General features: G+C 37.5%; 1 protein-coding gene across 1 annotated transcript in view; it reads left to right on the top strand.

Annotated features, from left to right (window-relative positions):
• The window catches only part of LRBA (LPS responsive beige-like anchor protein), a 4,045,850-nt gene that overhangs the window by 1,328,730 nt on the left and 2,704,164 nt on the right, over positions 1-12,956 (top strand). The window contains exons 28-29 of the mRNA XM_044063433.1: positions 6,007-6,163; positions 8,451-8,886. Of these exons, the coding sequence (XP_043919368.1) occupies positions 6,007-6,163; positions 8,451-8,886 (593 nt within the window). The remainder of the gene's footprint in view (positions 1-6,006; positions 6,164-8,450; positions 8,887-12,956) is intronic.

A 12,956-nucleotide genomic window follows, 5' to 3' on the forward strand; every position in this document is an offset into this window, starting at 1 on the left:
TTCAGTGGTCCATCAGGCATTAGCCTATAACATTTCCAGTATGCCTTGCCAGCATCTGCAGAGAACATGTAACCTGGTGGATTTAGTCCTTGGAAGTGTCCCAGGGCCATCCCTTTGTTCCTCCCTTTACCAAAGCCACTTTTGTCCATGGATACTTCCCTAATGTGGTGGTTGGGAAGCATTACATGGATAAGACGGTTGAAGGCACGTGTTCGCCTTTGGAGGCCAATCTTCACATCGGTGTCCTAGAGATGAGAGCAGTCCTCCTAGTGTTGCTGGCATTTCAAGATGTCCTCCCTCTATGGGTGATTTCTGTACAAATGGACAATATGTCAGTGGTCTGGTACACCAACAAACAAGGGTAACCTGCTCCTACAGGTTATGTTAAGAAGCAAAGAGAGTATCGCAAGGGACAATTTCTTCTGGTCAAGTTTTATTAGCAATGCACATAGCAAGGAAACCTGACATATTAGCAGACTGGTTGAGCAGGTCTATCCTGCTACTTCACTTGTGGTCTTTCAATCCAACAGTGGTAAAACGGATTTTCATCAGTGGGCCCAATCATGCTGTGATTTCTGCCTCTCCTGTCAGTTTCAGATGCAGAAGATTCTTTACCCTGATCCCTCCGATGTGGAGTCCCTGAGAGACACCTTGAGCCATGATTTGGTCCCTCAGTTTTCCTTATCCATGCCAACTGATGCATTTAATTTGAAAATCTTTACAGAAAATATCACAACAGAAGAACAAAATTGTTTATTGCCCCTCTCTGGCCTCAGCAGGTGTGGTTTCCCTTCCTCTGACCTCAGTTGACAAACCCTGCATGGGTTCTGGACACTCATCCAGATATTCTGTCACATCCATCCGGAATGCCTCATTCTGACCTTTAAGCTCTAAAATTAGCCATATGGTTTCTCCTTTACCAATGATGACTAGGCAGTCAAGACTTTCCTCCTGAGTGGTATGTATTTTTGTGTGTTATCCGAAATCTTCAAAAAGGAAAATCTATAAAAATAAATGGAAGAGGTTTTCCATTTGTGCCTCAAAGGCATTTAGACCCTTTTTCAGTTCCAAGTTAGCTGTTAGACTTCTTGGCTTCACTGTTTCATTATGGAGCCAGTTACTCCAAGATCAAAGTTTAGTTAGCTGTGGTATCCACTTTCCACATTGGTAAGAGTCACTCCTGTCTGGCCCCTCTTAAATTGTGCAATGCCTTCCTCAACAATACTTTCCTTCTCTGACCCATCTATCAAAGATCTTACCCCTCTTTGCAATCTTACTATACTAGTGCAACAGTTAACTCAGCCTCCATTCAAACCTGCAGCCCAAATGGATTTAAAAGTTTTTGATGTGGAAGACTATTTTTCTGGTAGCTATTACCTTAGCCAGAAGAGTATCTGAACTCCAGGTTTTGTGTTGTCAACCTCCATATATTGTTTTCTACAAAGACAATTTCTTTATGCACTAGTCCCTCCTTTCTACCTTATGGTGGCGTCAGAGTCAGCACTCCGACAATTAATTTACCAGTCATCTTCCCTAATTTCACCAGTAAGGGGGAATATATGCTTCATTTATAAGAGTACATAGACAGTTGTGGTTCCACCTTCACAGAACTAAACTTTTCAGGAAGTCAGACCAATTATTTATATCCTTTTCTAAAGCAAAATTGGGTCAGGCTGTATCAAAGGTTACTTGAGCAAAGTGGTTGACTAGTTGCATTCCTCAAATTTACAGGGACAAAGGTTTGACTTTGCTGAAATCTCTAAATAGTATTCCGTAAGATCTGTGTCCACTTCTGCTTTCTTGTCAAGGACTTCAGTTGACACCACCTGGTCTAATGCCAGTACTTGTATTGCTCATTACAAATTGGATATTTTTTTCTAGGAATAGGGCGGCTTTTGGTTTTGCTGTCCTCCAGCATATCCTTCCATGAGAACCACACTGGGAATCAAGCAGCTGGGGATTCTGTCTCATTGGTTGAAGAATGGATGGAAAGGACAACATCAGATACAGAAAGTTATATACTCACGATAACAATGCATATCTGTGTTGTCTGTTTTTGTTCTTTCTCAACCTCCCTCCATTCTCTACTCCATTTCATGAAAGGCTTCCTTATAGGCTTCTGGTATGACTTTTCTGTATTATAGAACACATATTTTCACACTGTTAAAGCTTCGGGAGCGGCTTGCCTTATCTCATTCTTTTTCTGCTTTTTGTGCCTCTTTATCTATGGGATATTGAATTTATGGACATTTTAGATTGGGTTGTCAGTGCATTGTGGGCAGACTCGATCGGAGATAATGTTGGGGTGTGGAAGGGATTATAGGTGCAGGGAGGAGCCTTGAACTATGGATCTTAAGTCTGGAAATTGAAGTTAGATCCAAGGATGGATATGAGACCCGCTGGTTGAGGAAGGATGGAAAGAAAAGAGAGATACATTGTTCTAGTGAGTACATAACTGTTTATGTATTTGCAACTTATGCAGAAGGTTACTATATTAATGTAAGAAGAATGGCCATAAGGTTGATATGTATAAGATATTAAGGAGAACTGAATTTACAATGAACATATTTGATATACCAGTAAAAAAATAAATACTCTCATCCAAATGTATGCTCCTGGACTTTTTACTGCTGGTAATTGACTCAAATCAGTGGTTGCAGTAGGGGTGGTCCTAAACAAAAGACCAACACTGGTAGAGTTTTAAGCAGCATCTAGATCAGAAGCTGCAATTAAAAAAGGAATAATTCGGTGACATACAAAATATTGCATGATAACTATAAGAATTAATCAGAGGAGGTTAGAAAGGATTGGAGAGAGACTGGATAACCAATTCACAAAGAAACAATGGGACGATATATTAGTCTCCCAAATATGCAACAAAATCTAGAAGATTTAGGATTTTTGCTTGGAAATGTTTACATAGATATTTTTATACTCCATGTATACTCCAGATAATTTTTCATCTGGTGGACCGCAAATGTTGGAGGTGTGACTGGGAAGAAAAAGGTAACTGGGACCATATTTTCTGGGAGTGCGGTGAGTTGGTGGACCTTGTGGAATGCACGGTCAGAGATGCTGGGTGGGCAGATTGGTGTGATGAGAGAGATGATTTTTTTTCTGAGCTATGACACAGAATCGGAATTGCATAGACTTGGTGGGGCCTTGATGTGTCTAATCATTATGGCTGCCAAAAAAGCAATTATTATAAAATGGAAATACAAATCTAAACCAACTATACTAGAAGTAATGAATATAGTAATAGAGATATAACTGGAAATGAGGTCTTTAGAAAAGGGTAGGAGCAAACTACATAGGAAAAAATGGAGACTGTGGGAACAATACATACAAGGGAGGAATGAGGTTTAAAAGAAAGCTGGACTTAAATGAGGTATGTAATGTTTGACTGAAAAGCAGATAAGTGACCTATAATGTTTGTAACTGGGAGTGTCAATATGGTTTGTCATATAAAATGCTTGCAACTAGGACACTGCTGGTGTGGTTTGTTTTCATTTATATAAATATATGATTGCCTATGTTGTAAATGATGGTTGAATAAAGATGTTTTCTTGTTTTAAAAAAAGGGGGCAGCAACTGAATAATTTATATAATGTTGCTTAGTTTATATGATACACATCAATATATGTGAAATATAATGTTTTTAAACATGAAGTTGTTGGTACAGTTTGATTACTTTTATATAACTAAATTTGCCCATGTCACAAGTGAGAATTCAGTAAAGGTGTTTAAAAAAATCGGTGGTTGTAGCAGAAAGAGGGATGCCTTATTCCATTTGTAGAATTAAACTGATTGTCCCTGTTGTAAAATTGCAGTGGGTTAGGAGGGTTATTGATCTGTTCTTTGCAGAATATGCTTTGTTAATATAGAACTATGAAAATGTAAGTCCAAATTGCATGGTATACTGATGTGCTGCCAGATCTGTCATATTTTTGAAACAGTGATGGAGATTTTCTTAAGTAAATGCTGTTTATGGTTCCAAATACTATGGTTCTTACGCTTAAAAACAAATTGGTAACTTCACAAGCAGGAAGTACATTAAACTCTAAGATCTGCTTTGAGGTAGTCTCACTCAGATGATGGCAACTGTGGAATTTTCATTTAATAGAAAGTTCTCCTTGGCAAAAAACCCAGAACAGGTTCTGTTGAGGGCAATCTTTTCCCTCCAGTAACACCTCTGACATGATTAGTAATGTTGCAGCAGCCCAGTTTCATAAAAAAGAGGGCTGTCGCCTCCTTTTTCAGATCATTCTTTCATCTTGCCTGCTATTATGCTCTTAGATGACACTTTGATCTTTGTAGGTTCTTTTTCACAGTGTAGAAATATTTATTGTTTTCAGTTCCCCACTCCCAGACTAGGAAAGGTGTATGTGTGCCGTTATCATAACTGTCAACTTCTTAGTGCAAGAAATCTGGACAAAGGCAAAAATAATGAGGAGACAAAGACCCAAAATAAGGACAGATTTTAACTATTACTGGTATGAAGTTGGAAAGTTGTTAGAATAACAGGATTCACATTAGCATGCATTTTCTGAAGGGTACAATGTGTAAAACTCAAATGTCTGTCTTTGACTTCAGTCTGCAGAGATTTGCCAGAAATCCACAAATTGGATGAGGAACAGACCAAAAATATGAAGCAAAAATCTGGACATTTGAAAGCTATCATTAAGCGGGTACTAGGTTTGAGCTTAAGGCATTGCTGTGTTTTTTTTTTCAGTAAGCAATCATGGCCTCCAAGCATCTGATGAGCCTCTCTTTAGTTACTAAATTGTTTTATTCATGTTGATTTAAAGGGGTCTCAGGTGCTCTGTGGTCCAGACGGTGTCACATGAGTGACTTCCAAGATTAGAGCTGATATTGACAGTGCTGTTTTAAAGGACCTAATCTTCAGATGGCTTGTCATTTTCATACTTGTAATAGTTGTGGCCTCTAAGTGAGTTCTGTCCTCTGAAGGATGCCAAGTTTAATGTTATACCTTTCGTAGACTTCTTTTGTACTGCATTTAGCCTGCTTATTTTTTTTCTTCATATTTCTCCTTTTGGACTTCCTTTCATTCTTCCTCAAAGAAAGCCTAACAGAACAAGATTAGGGAGTAGGGGGGACTACCTTCCCGTGTGTTAGAACTGTCATCAGCAGTGCCATAGGATGGATGCTGTTAGAGATTGTGCCATTATAACATCTTTCTGTGTTCTTGTAAATAGACATTCCGGTGGTTGTTAACTGTTAAGGTTTTTCCGTAATGTATTGCTGCTGCTGTGTTAGGTAACTGATTTTTGTAATGCATAGTAATTCAAACAGAACGCCAGTTTATTTCCATGTGAGGTTGCTCTGTTTCTACATTACATTTAGTTCTCAAAAAATAAAGTGCTTTGTTGTCATTTCTGTAGAACTGATCCAATTATTGTCCTAAACCGGTATCTACACTGAAGTGAAGTAAAAGAGCATGTGTTCCTATTTTCCTGCTCTGATAAGAAAACTCTTCTCATAAAGTAAAACTGATTTCCCTATGTATATTTTATGGTAGAGTTACATGAGGTGAGGGTGGTTCATCATAACATATAGATGAAAGCAGCCCTGTATAGTACTTTCTTAATATTTACAGGTTAAATCATTTTATTTATGTAAAGTGTTTAAGCACTTTGTAATCTTCAGATAAAAAAAATGAAAATGAGAAAGTATTCTTCTTTGAAATAAATGAAGGAAGAATTACTCCTATTTTGTATTTTTCCAAAAGTTATAAAGCTGAATAACATTAAAACTGCAAGCTGTAGTGAATTAATTTCCATCACTAATTATCCTTACATACAGGTACAGTTGATCACTGTTCACCTTTGAGCAGGGGATGGAGTAGTAAAGGCACTTAATGTTGTTAGTTATTTTTTTGTAGAGTCAGTTTTGTCATGCTGTGATTTCACTGTTGCAAACAGCTGTCCATAGAGTAGATGAATAAAAAGATAATGAAAGTTTAATATTTAATGTGTTCCTTTGCAGGAGGACAGCAAACAATCCCAGTTTTTGGCTTTAGCAGTTGTGTATTTTGTATCTGTTCTCATGGTGTCAAAGTACAGGGATATTTTGGAACCTCAGAATGACAGACGGCCATCTCAGCGCAGCCAGACATTGCGAAGCATTGAAAATGGGAATACAGGTTGGTTAAAATGTTGATAGACCAGTTCTTGTTTTAGTGCTAGGCAGGCACACATTCCAATTTGAAAATTGTACTTCATATGGTTAGCTGACATTATATGCTATATTTTCAAAGTGTGGGGGATTTCTTCTGCATTTTTCACTTTGGAGTAAGTGTTACTGCAAATGTTTCTGAAAGGTAGTAGTGATTATGCCTCCCACCAGCAGGGAAAAGGACAGGCCAAATGGAACAGGTTATTGTTTCTGTCCGCTTTTGAGTTTAAAGTTTGGCAGAAAGAATGTGTGGTCTTTGTTAAATATTCATGTAATGAAGCTAAAAAATAAAGGATTTGAATATAAGATTTGAACTGTATTTTTTCTGTAAATAAAGGAGTTCTCTCATATGAGACTGGCAGTACTGCCCTTTGAAAGAAACTGAAGGAGTGCTGAAGAAAACAAATGGAACATGACTTTAGAAAGATCTGTGTCATCTCAAGAGTTGTGGAACTAGGTTAGTGAAGCTTGAGAGACAACTGCCAGGAGGTCCTTGTATCATGACAGAGGATCTGCAGCTAAGTTGAAGGTCTACAAATCCAGTAGGAACATCAAATTAGAAGTATGCCTAATTCTATGGGTTGCAGATACAATTTGAACACATCAGACGTTTTTCATAATATAATGAAATTCTTTAGTAAGAACCAAAGACTAATCATTGACAGATGCATAACTAACAAGTCTATGAATCCTTATAGGAATTTTCTTAGTCATTTGAACAGTAGATTCAGTTTGAATCTGCAGCCAGTAGATATTCAAATGAGAGAGCTGCCCTTGTTGGCTGTTGGTCACTTAAAGTTGTAAATGAAAACAGTGGCGTACTCGCCCAGTCGCATTCTTCCAAGAGTGCTTTGTTATGGAGATTACTGCCAGTACCGCAGGTACAAGGTAAGGACCAAAGTTGTCTTCAGGCCGTGTAAAAGCGAGTTCCAGTTCACCCAAACATGTCAGAGATGATCACAGGCATGTTGCATGTGCACTTTGTGTTAGTATACATCTCCATAAGTGAGTCATCAGAATTTAGGTTCCAATAAGCTTGCTTCATCTGATGAAGTCAGAAGATGACAAGACTTTGCTTTTTTATACTAGAATAAAGTTTTTGGTTACTTTCCAAGCTGCTGGTTATGTTCTTTATATTATCTTCATATTTGCTTCTGCAGTCGCAGTTGAATTATTTCACACTGTAAAAAGTATAGTAATTCTGTGTCGTCACTAGGGGATGGGTCAAACCATAAAAATAGATTAAAGTTGTCATTGTTGGGATGCCAGCTAGAACACAAAGCATTTTAGGGTGATCAAGGGGAGGCTTGATGGACAAGCACACACAGGGCCAAAAATAACTCCAAAACATTCCATAGTATATTTCTTTAGAGGCAATATACCCCAACAGGCCCGCTTTTATAATATAACAAACTGAGAAAGTCTGCTGACTTCCATTGAGCTCTGTCAAGAAAATTTACATTTGCTGCAAATAGTTCATTAGATTACTTTTTCAGATTCATTTCAGACAGTAAAACACTACCATTTAGAAGGTGTTTATATGTCATGACTAATAGTGTTACTAGAAAATTTAAGTGCATTTCCTCAGTGAAATGGCTAATGAGAGAGGTCAGGTGTCCTGAGAGTCTGTTTCTGTTTTTTGTAGTTTTGTAACCAAGGGTAAGGATGAGATAACACTGCAGACACTGCCTTGCTTTCGTTTGGGTAACAGATGTTACATTTGCCAGCATATGCCAAGTTACAGGTGCATCATTATATTCCCTTTTGCTGGGTATTAGTGTGTGCATGAGTATAGACACCTGAAATTTATAACACAGTGGGGTATTATTGGAATTTTTCATTCCTGCTTTGCTTCTTGATAGTTGTGATGTACGGGGAATGCTGATGATTTCATTTTGATGTAGAAGATAGATAATTGGAATGGACTGCAGTTAGGTAGGTAAGTGCAGTGGTTTACTTACTTTGTTGAACATGTGTAGAGAAAATGTTACTGCTTAATGGTACTACCTACAGTGAAAGGGTCAGGACAAGAGTTAACAACAAAGTATGTGTGAAGAATTCGAAATTTAAGTGCCATTAATAATGTGTTAATAGCTGAGTGAATGAAAAGAGTTGTCCGTAAAGTAATTGTGAAAGTGCTTGGGTGATGAAATGGCATTAATTGATAATGTATTATAGTAAAGTAGAGTGCAGTTTAGCAGAGTAATTTAGTGTTTAAAGTGGTTTCTGAATATCTTATTTACTTTTCTTTTAAGCACTTGAGACTGTTGCATCCATCACCAGTGCTTCAGCAAAACACAGCGATTCTGAAAGCTCCATGCTATCTCAGAGAAGAGATTCGGGAATTGAAGATGAAGTGTGTTCTCTATCAACTAGTCATTCAGCTGCTATAGTAGGAGGAGGTCCAGAAACTGTGAGTGCTGGGCCAGATGCCATCAGCGAGGTACTGTCTACTCTCTCCTCAGAGGTAAAAAAGTCTCAAGATGCAAAAACTGAGGTTGTAACGGAGTCTGAAAAGGCTGCCTCTTCTGCACCTCCAGGAAAAAATGTGAATGTAAAGGACATTCTGAAAAGTCTAGTCAGCTCTTCAGATGCTGGAAGTGCAGATCTCGTTGCTGTACCACCTGCCTTCCTTGGAGCTCTTAGTGATTCTGTGAATGAACAACATGCACAGTTCCGTTCCTTTGACAGGTAAATGTTTTTAGTTCTTTTCCATGGTAAGTTTTGCAAACTGCTTTTTAAAATAAAGGTTTTCATTACATTGGTTAGAAAGAGTTAAACATTCTGGTTACTTCAGTGTAACTTGGTAATCATTTGTTTTTCTGAGACTTTAGTTTGAGTCTTGCAATAGAGACTGATTGTCTACAAATACGAACTTTATCAAGAATGAGAGTGCCATTTCTCCAAAAATGTTGTTCTCTGAGTGTTGGCAGTCTTAGTGTTGGCATATATAAGTTTTCTGAGGGCTTGTCCTCCTGCAAAAAAATGCCTTAAAGGAGAACAGTGATGTTTGTTATTTGCTGTTGTCCTACATTTTTGGACTTCTGTTTTTGTAATTCCAAACCTCGCAGTTACGAGTCTTGGAATTAGAATAGGGGGCATGTAACTTGTTTAGGTATTACAACAGTGAGCAGATGTTGAATGTTGGCTCTTTCTTTGGAGACTGTATATATTCATCAGAAAAATTAATTCTGCAGGGAATTTTAAAATGAATTGGATTAAGCTAGAAGTAGACAGCAGTGTTCCAGTCAGGCCGTAAAGCTATTGGAGGTACCTACAGTACATGGTTAACCTGCCCTAGTTAGGTCTCTAGCAGGACACCTAATTGTAAAAGACTGTAAACCTTATACCATCTTCATTTCCTTTATGCAACTGGAAGTGGATAGTTGCTTACATTGCTTAGCCATTTTTAAGGGTACCTTCCAAGGTAAGATCTGAGCATTATGTAGATTTATCCTTTCTTTCTGCTCCATCTATGTGACCTGTTTAGAAATATAGTACGTTCTATACTGAGGCTGGTTCCATTGCACAGAGAGAGAGTCCTGACTCAAGCTCCCAAATAGAGATAAAAAACTGCTGCATTGTATATTGACATTGGAGCATTTTTTTCTGAATGATAACATCCCTAAAAATTATGAAGAAAAGCTCTTGTGTTAATAGACTAAGGAGGATCATTTTGTAGAATTTTATAAGCATCGTGCAACTTTCAGCAGCCTGCTTAGACTTGGAAATTTAATAGCCATTATATAGTGCTATGAGTTGCTTGGATTTAGCTGAAGGGCATTTGAAGCTAGCTGGCTAGAAGATATTTCTTATCAAAATCTTCATTTCCTGATATGACTGAAGAGAACAGCAAGCATAAGGAGTCTCAGAGTAGGAAATTGAAAAAAAAAAAACTCAAGAAAATAGCCATAGAAGCCTATTGGTGGCATTAAGCAGGGGTACATGCCTGAGGAGACAGTTGGCACTCTAAAAAGGCTTGCATCCTCTACAGTTGGATAAAGTGCATTTTTTCCCATTCCTAGGACAGTAAGTATCCCCCCAGATTTGATCAGGTGACGTCTATCTGAAGAGCATTGAGAGAAGTGCATGACTTGAGAACCCTTTTTTCTTTGCCAAATTAATGGTAGAAAAATAATTAGTTTGTTAACAAATGTCTCAGAAATAGTCTGTCAGAATTGGTGTTGAGTATATCCAGTACTAAGAAAACTACCAAATGTGCTATTATGCACCAAATACCACATAACCACTTCCATCTCCAGTGCATTTTCTCATTGTCTCCAGAGCATGGCATGGCTAACCCTATCTGCCAGGGGTTTCTTCCAAAGGCTTTCAGGTGAAGACAAGAAGCTGCCCAGGCATACCATTTCCAGTAGAAGTTTGCAACTCTGTAAAACCATCTGCCATGTCTGCAGATATTCAGCAGCAGGGTGAGGCTGGCATCTATCCCAAATAAAGGAGAAAGAAAATAAAAGCATTTCTGTAGGAAGGAGGAGTGAGAGACACATGAAATTTCAAGTTCATCAGACACCCCCTAGATTTGTGGCTATTGCCCCAACTCAAGTGCTTAAGTAGCTCCCAGTCCTGTTGCCTTTTACATTGACCCACCAGAAACCATAATACCTTTGTCCCCTAGGTCATCCCACCTAACTGAATAGATAACTAGTCTGTTATAGAATTCTCATGTGTTAATAAATAGGTCCTTGACAGATCCACACAAGTGGATGGTGGATAAGTATGAATTCTTAGACCTCACAAACAAGTCGGGTATGAGAGAGTGGGTTTTCTATACTTCTGTGAACAGCAGATAATTGAGGGAATGTTATTCCCCTCAGTACTTCCTTACTGCATTATCTCTTTTTCATGCCAATTACATGCGCCACTTATTGTGGTAATCAAGTGCCTGATTCACTAAATCCTTAGTTTTGCAAAGTTGCTATGTCTGTTTTGGTTTGCATACTGCTCATAATTTTTGCTTGTAATGGATTTTATCAGTTTCTGTTATTAACTTGATCCATTCTAAGAAACTTTTAAGTAATGCTTATTTTTTAACACAAGTAAAGGACTGAACTGCTGTGGTATTTTTCATAATTTGCCTTTTCCATTTACTTGTGCCTATGAAAATGCAGATTTGTATTTTAAATTTCTTGGGGCATGTATATTAAATATTTCAGCTGATGACTGCTGTAGCAGCTGTTTTCTTGGGTTCCCAGTTGTTTAGTGTCTATGATTGGATATTTTTAGAAGTGGAGTTGCATTGTTCAGTCTCTTCTTTAGGTCTTAAGTCACCATTTAATTATCCATCGCCTGTATAAAGTTGAGTACTTCATTATACTCTCTATCTAGTTGTGTGTGACTTTTTTTGCTTTGGAATTAATAGCAGCAGACTGACCATTGGGGGGGGGGTATACCTGTGTTAAAAAGGAATCTGCATCTCTCATAAAATAATTCCTCAGTATCTGAAAGAATTCAGTTTTGTACTCTGGTTGTTGCATCTTTGGCCCATAGTTTTGAACATACTGTGTGCTTGGTCTTCCAACTTCATTTGTTTATCTTAGACTTGGAGGTTGAGAGCCAGCCACTTCATTCATTAGCTGTCTATTTTACATTTGAACTTACCAAAGTGACTCTCATTTGTCATGAACTGTTGCAGTATTATAATTTTAGTTTAGAAAACAGTGTAAGAAATGTCTCTGTGTGTGAAAGATTTTCAATCCATATATATTTAATCACTGTATATTAATCGGATCAGATAATGGCAGCAGGGGTAGCAAACTTAAATTCATCTTAAGTCAGAAAAAAAAAATAAAAAATATATAATTTAAAATATACAGAATTACTAAGTATTCTAAAGTAATCCAAACAGGGTAGGCAGTCTGTTTCCAGTCAGAAATTTCCCCTTTCTTTCTCCCTTATTCAATTTTAAGAAATTTAGGCACTGCAATGTTAAAAAAAAAAAAAAAAAAGCCTGGTTAAGAGTATGACAAAAGAAAAATGAATATGTTTTTTCTCATTCTTGCATAGAGCAATGACTAGATTAAGGACGTTAGATTGATTTAGTAACAAGTTTTAAGAGAAGGCAAGTAAATGAAAAAGAATATTGAATATTATGAGGTTTTTTTTCTAGCAAATGAATATATGGTTAGTCGCAATTCTGTATCTGGCCCCCATGTCTACATGGAGGCAATCTGATAAAGAGAAATAGGTTACAGTCTGGTGGTAAGTGATTGGTTGTGGGGAAAAAGGAGAGAGAAACTGACTAGGAGACAATGTTCTCTGAAAGCATTCAGGGGGTTTCCCAGCTGGGAGAGCTATAAAGATAAGACAACACCAGTTAGTACTTAGTAAATGCACAGGCTGCACCATGCATCTTAGTATGGATAACTTTTCTTTTAGGTTGTCTCAAATCTGTGAGTGTGGCTGTCAGTTTGGGACATTTGTTCCTATTAAGAGGGTAAAACTTAAATATTTGAAGATGTACACAGTCTTGTGTGTTAGTATTAAATTAATAAGTTTCAGGGGGTATTGGAGAGTTTTTTGTTTTTTTTAGTTTGAGGGCTTTCAATAAAACAAAAAGTTTTGCAAGATGCGATATTGGGTCAAATGGATATGACAAGCAATAACTATATAAAAGTTTGGCCTGCCAAACTGTGTGCGCATGTAACACAAAATCTGAAACTAGATATTTAACAAAATAATGTTGTACATAAAAGTTGGGAATAACTTTTTAATACATTGGTGTTTTCAGTAATGTCTTTAAT

This window comes from Protopterus annectens, chromosome 2.part1, assembly GCF_019279795.1.
Source record: "Protopterus annectens isolate FY-2018-M chromosome 2.part1, PAN1.0, whole genome shotgun sequence".
Lineage (NCBI taxonomy): Eukaryota > Metazoa > Chordata > Ceratodontiformes > Protopteridae > Protopterus > Protopterus annectens.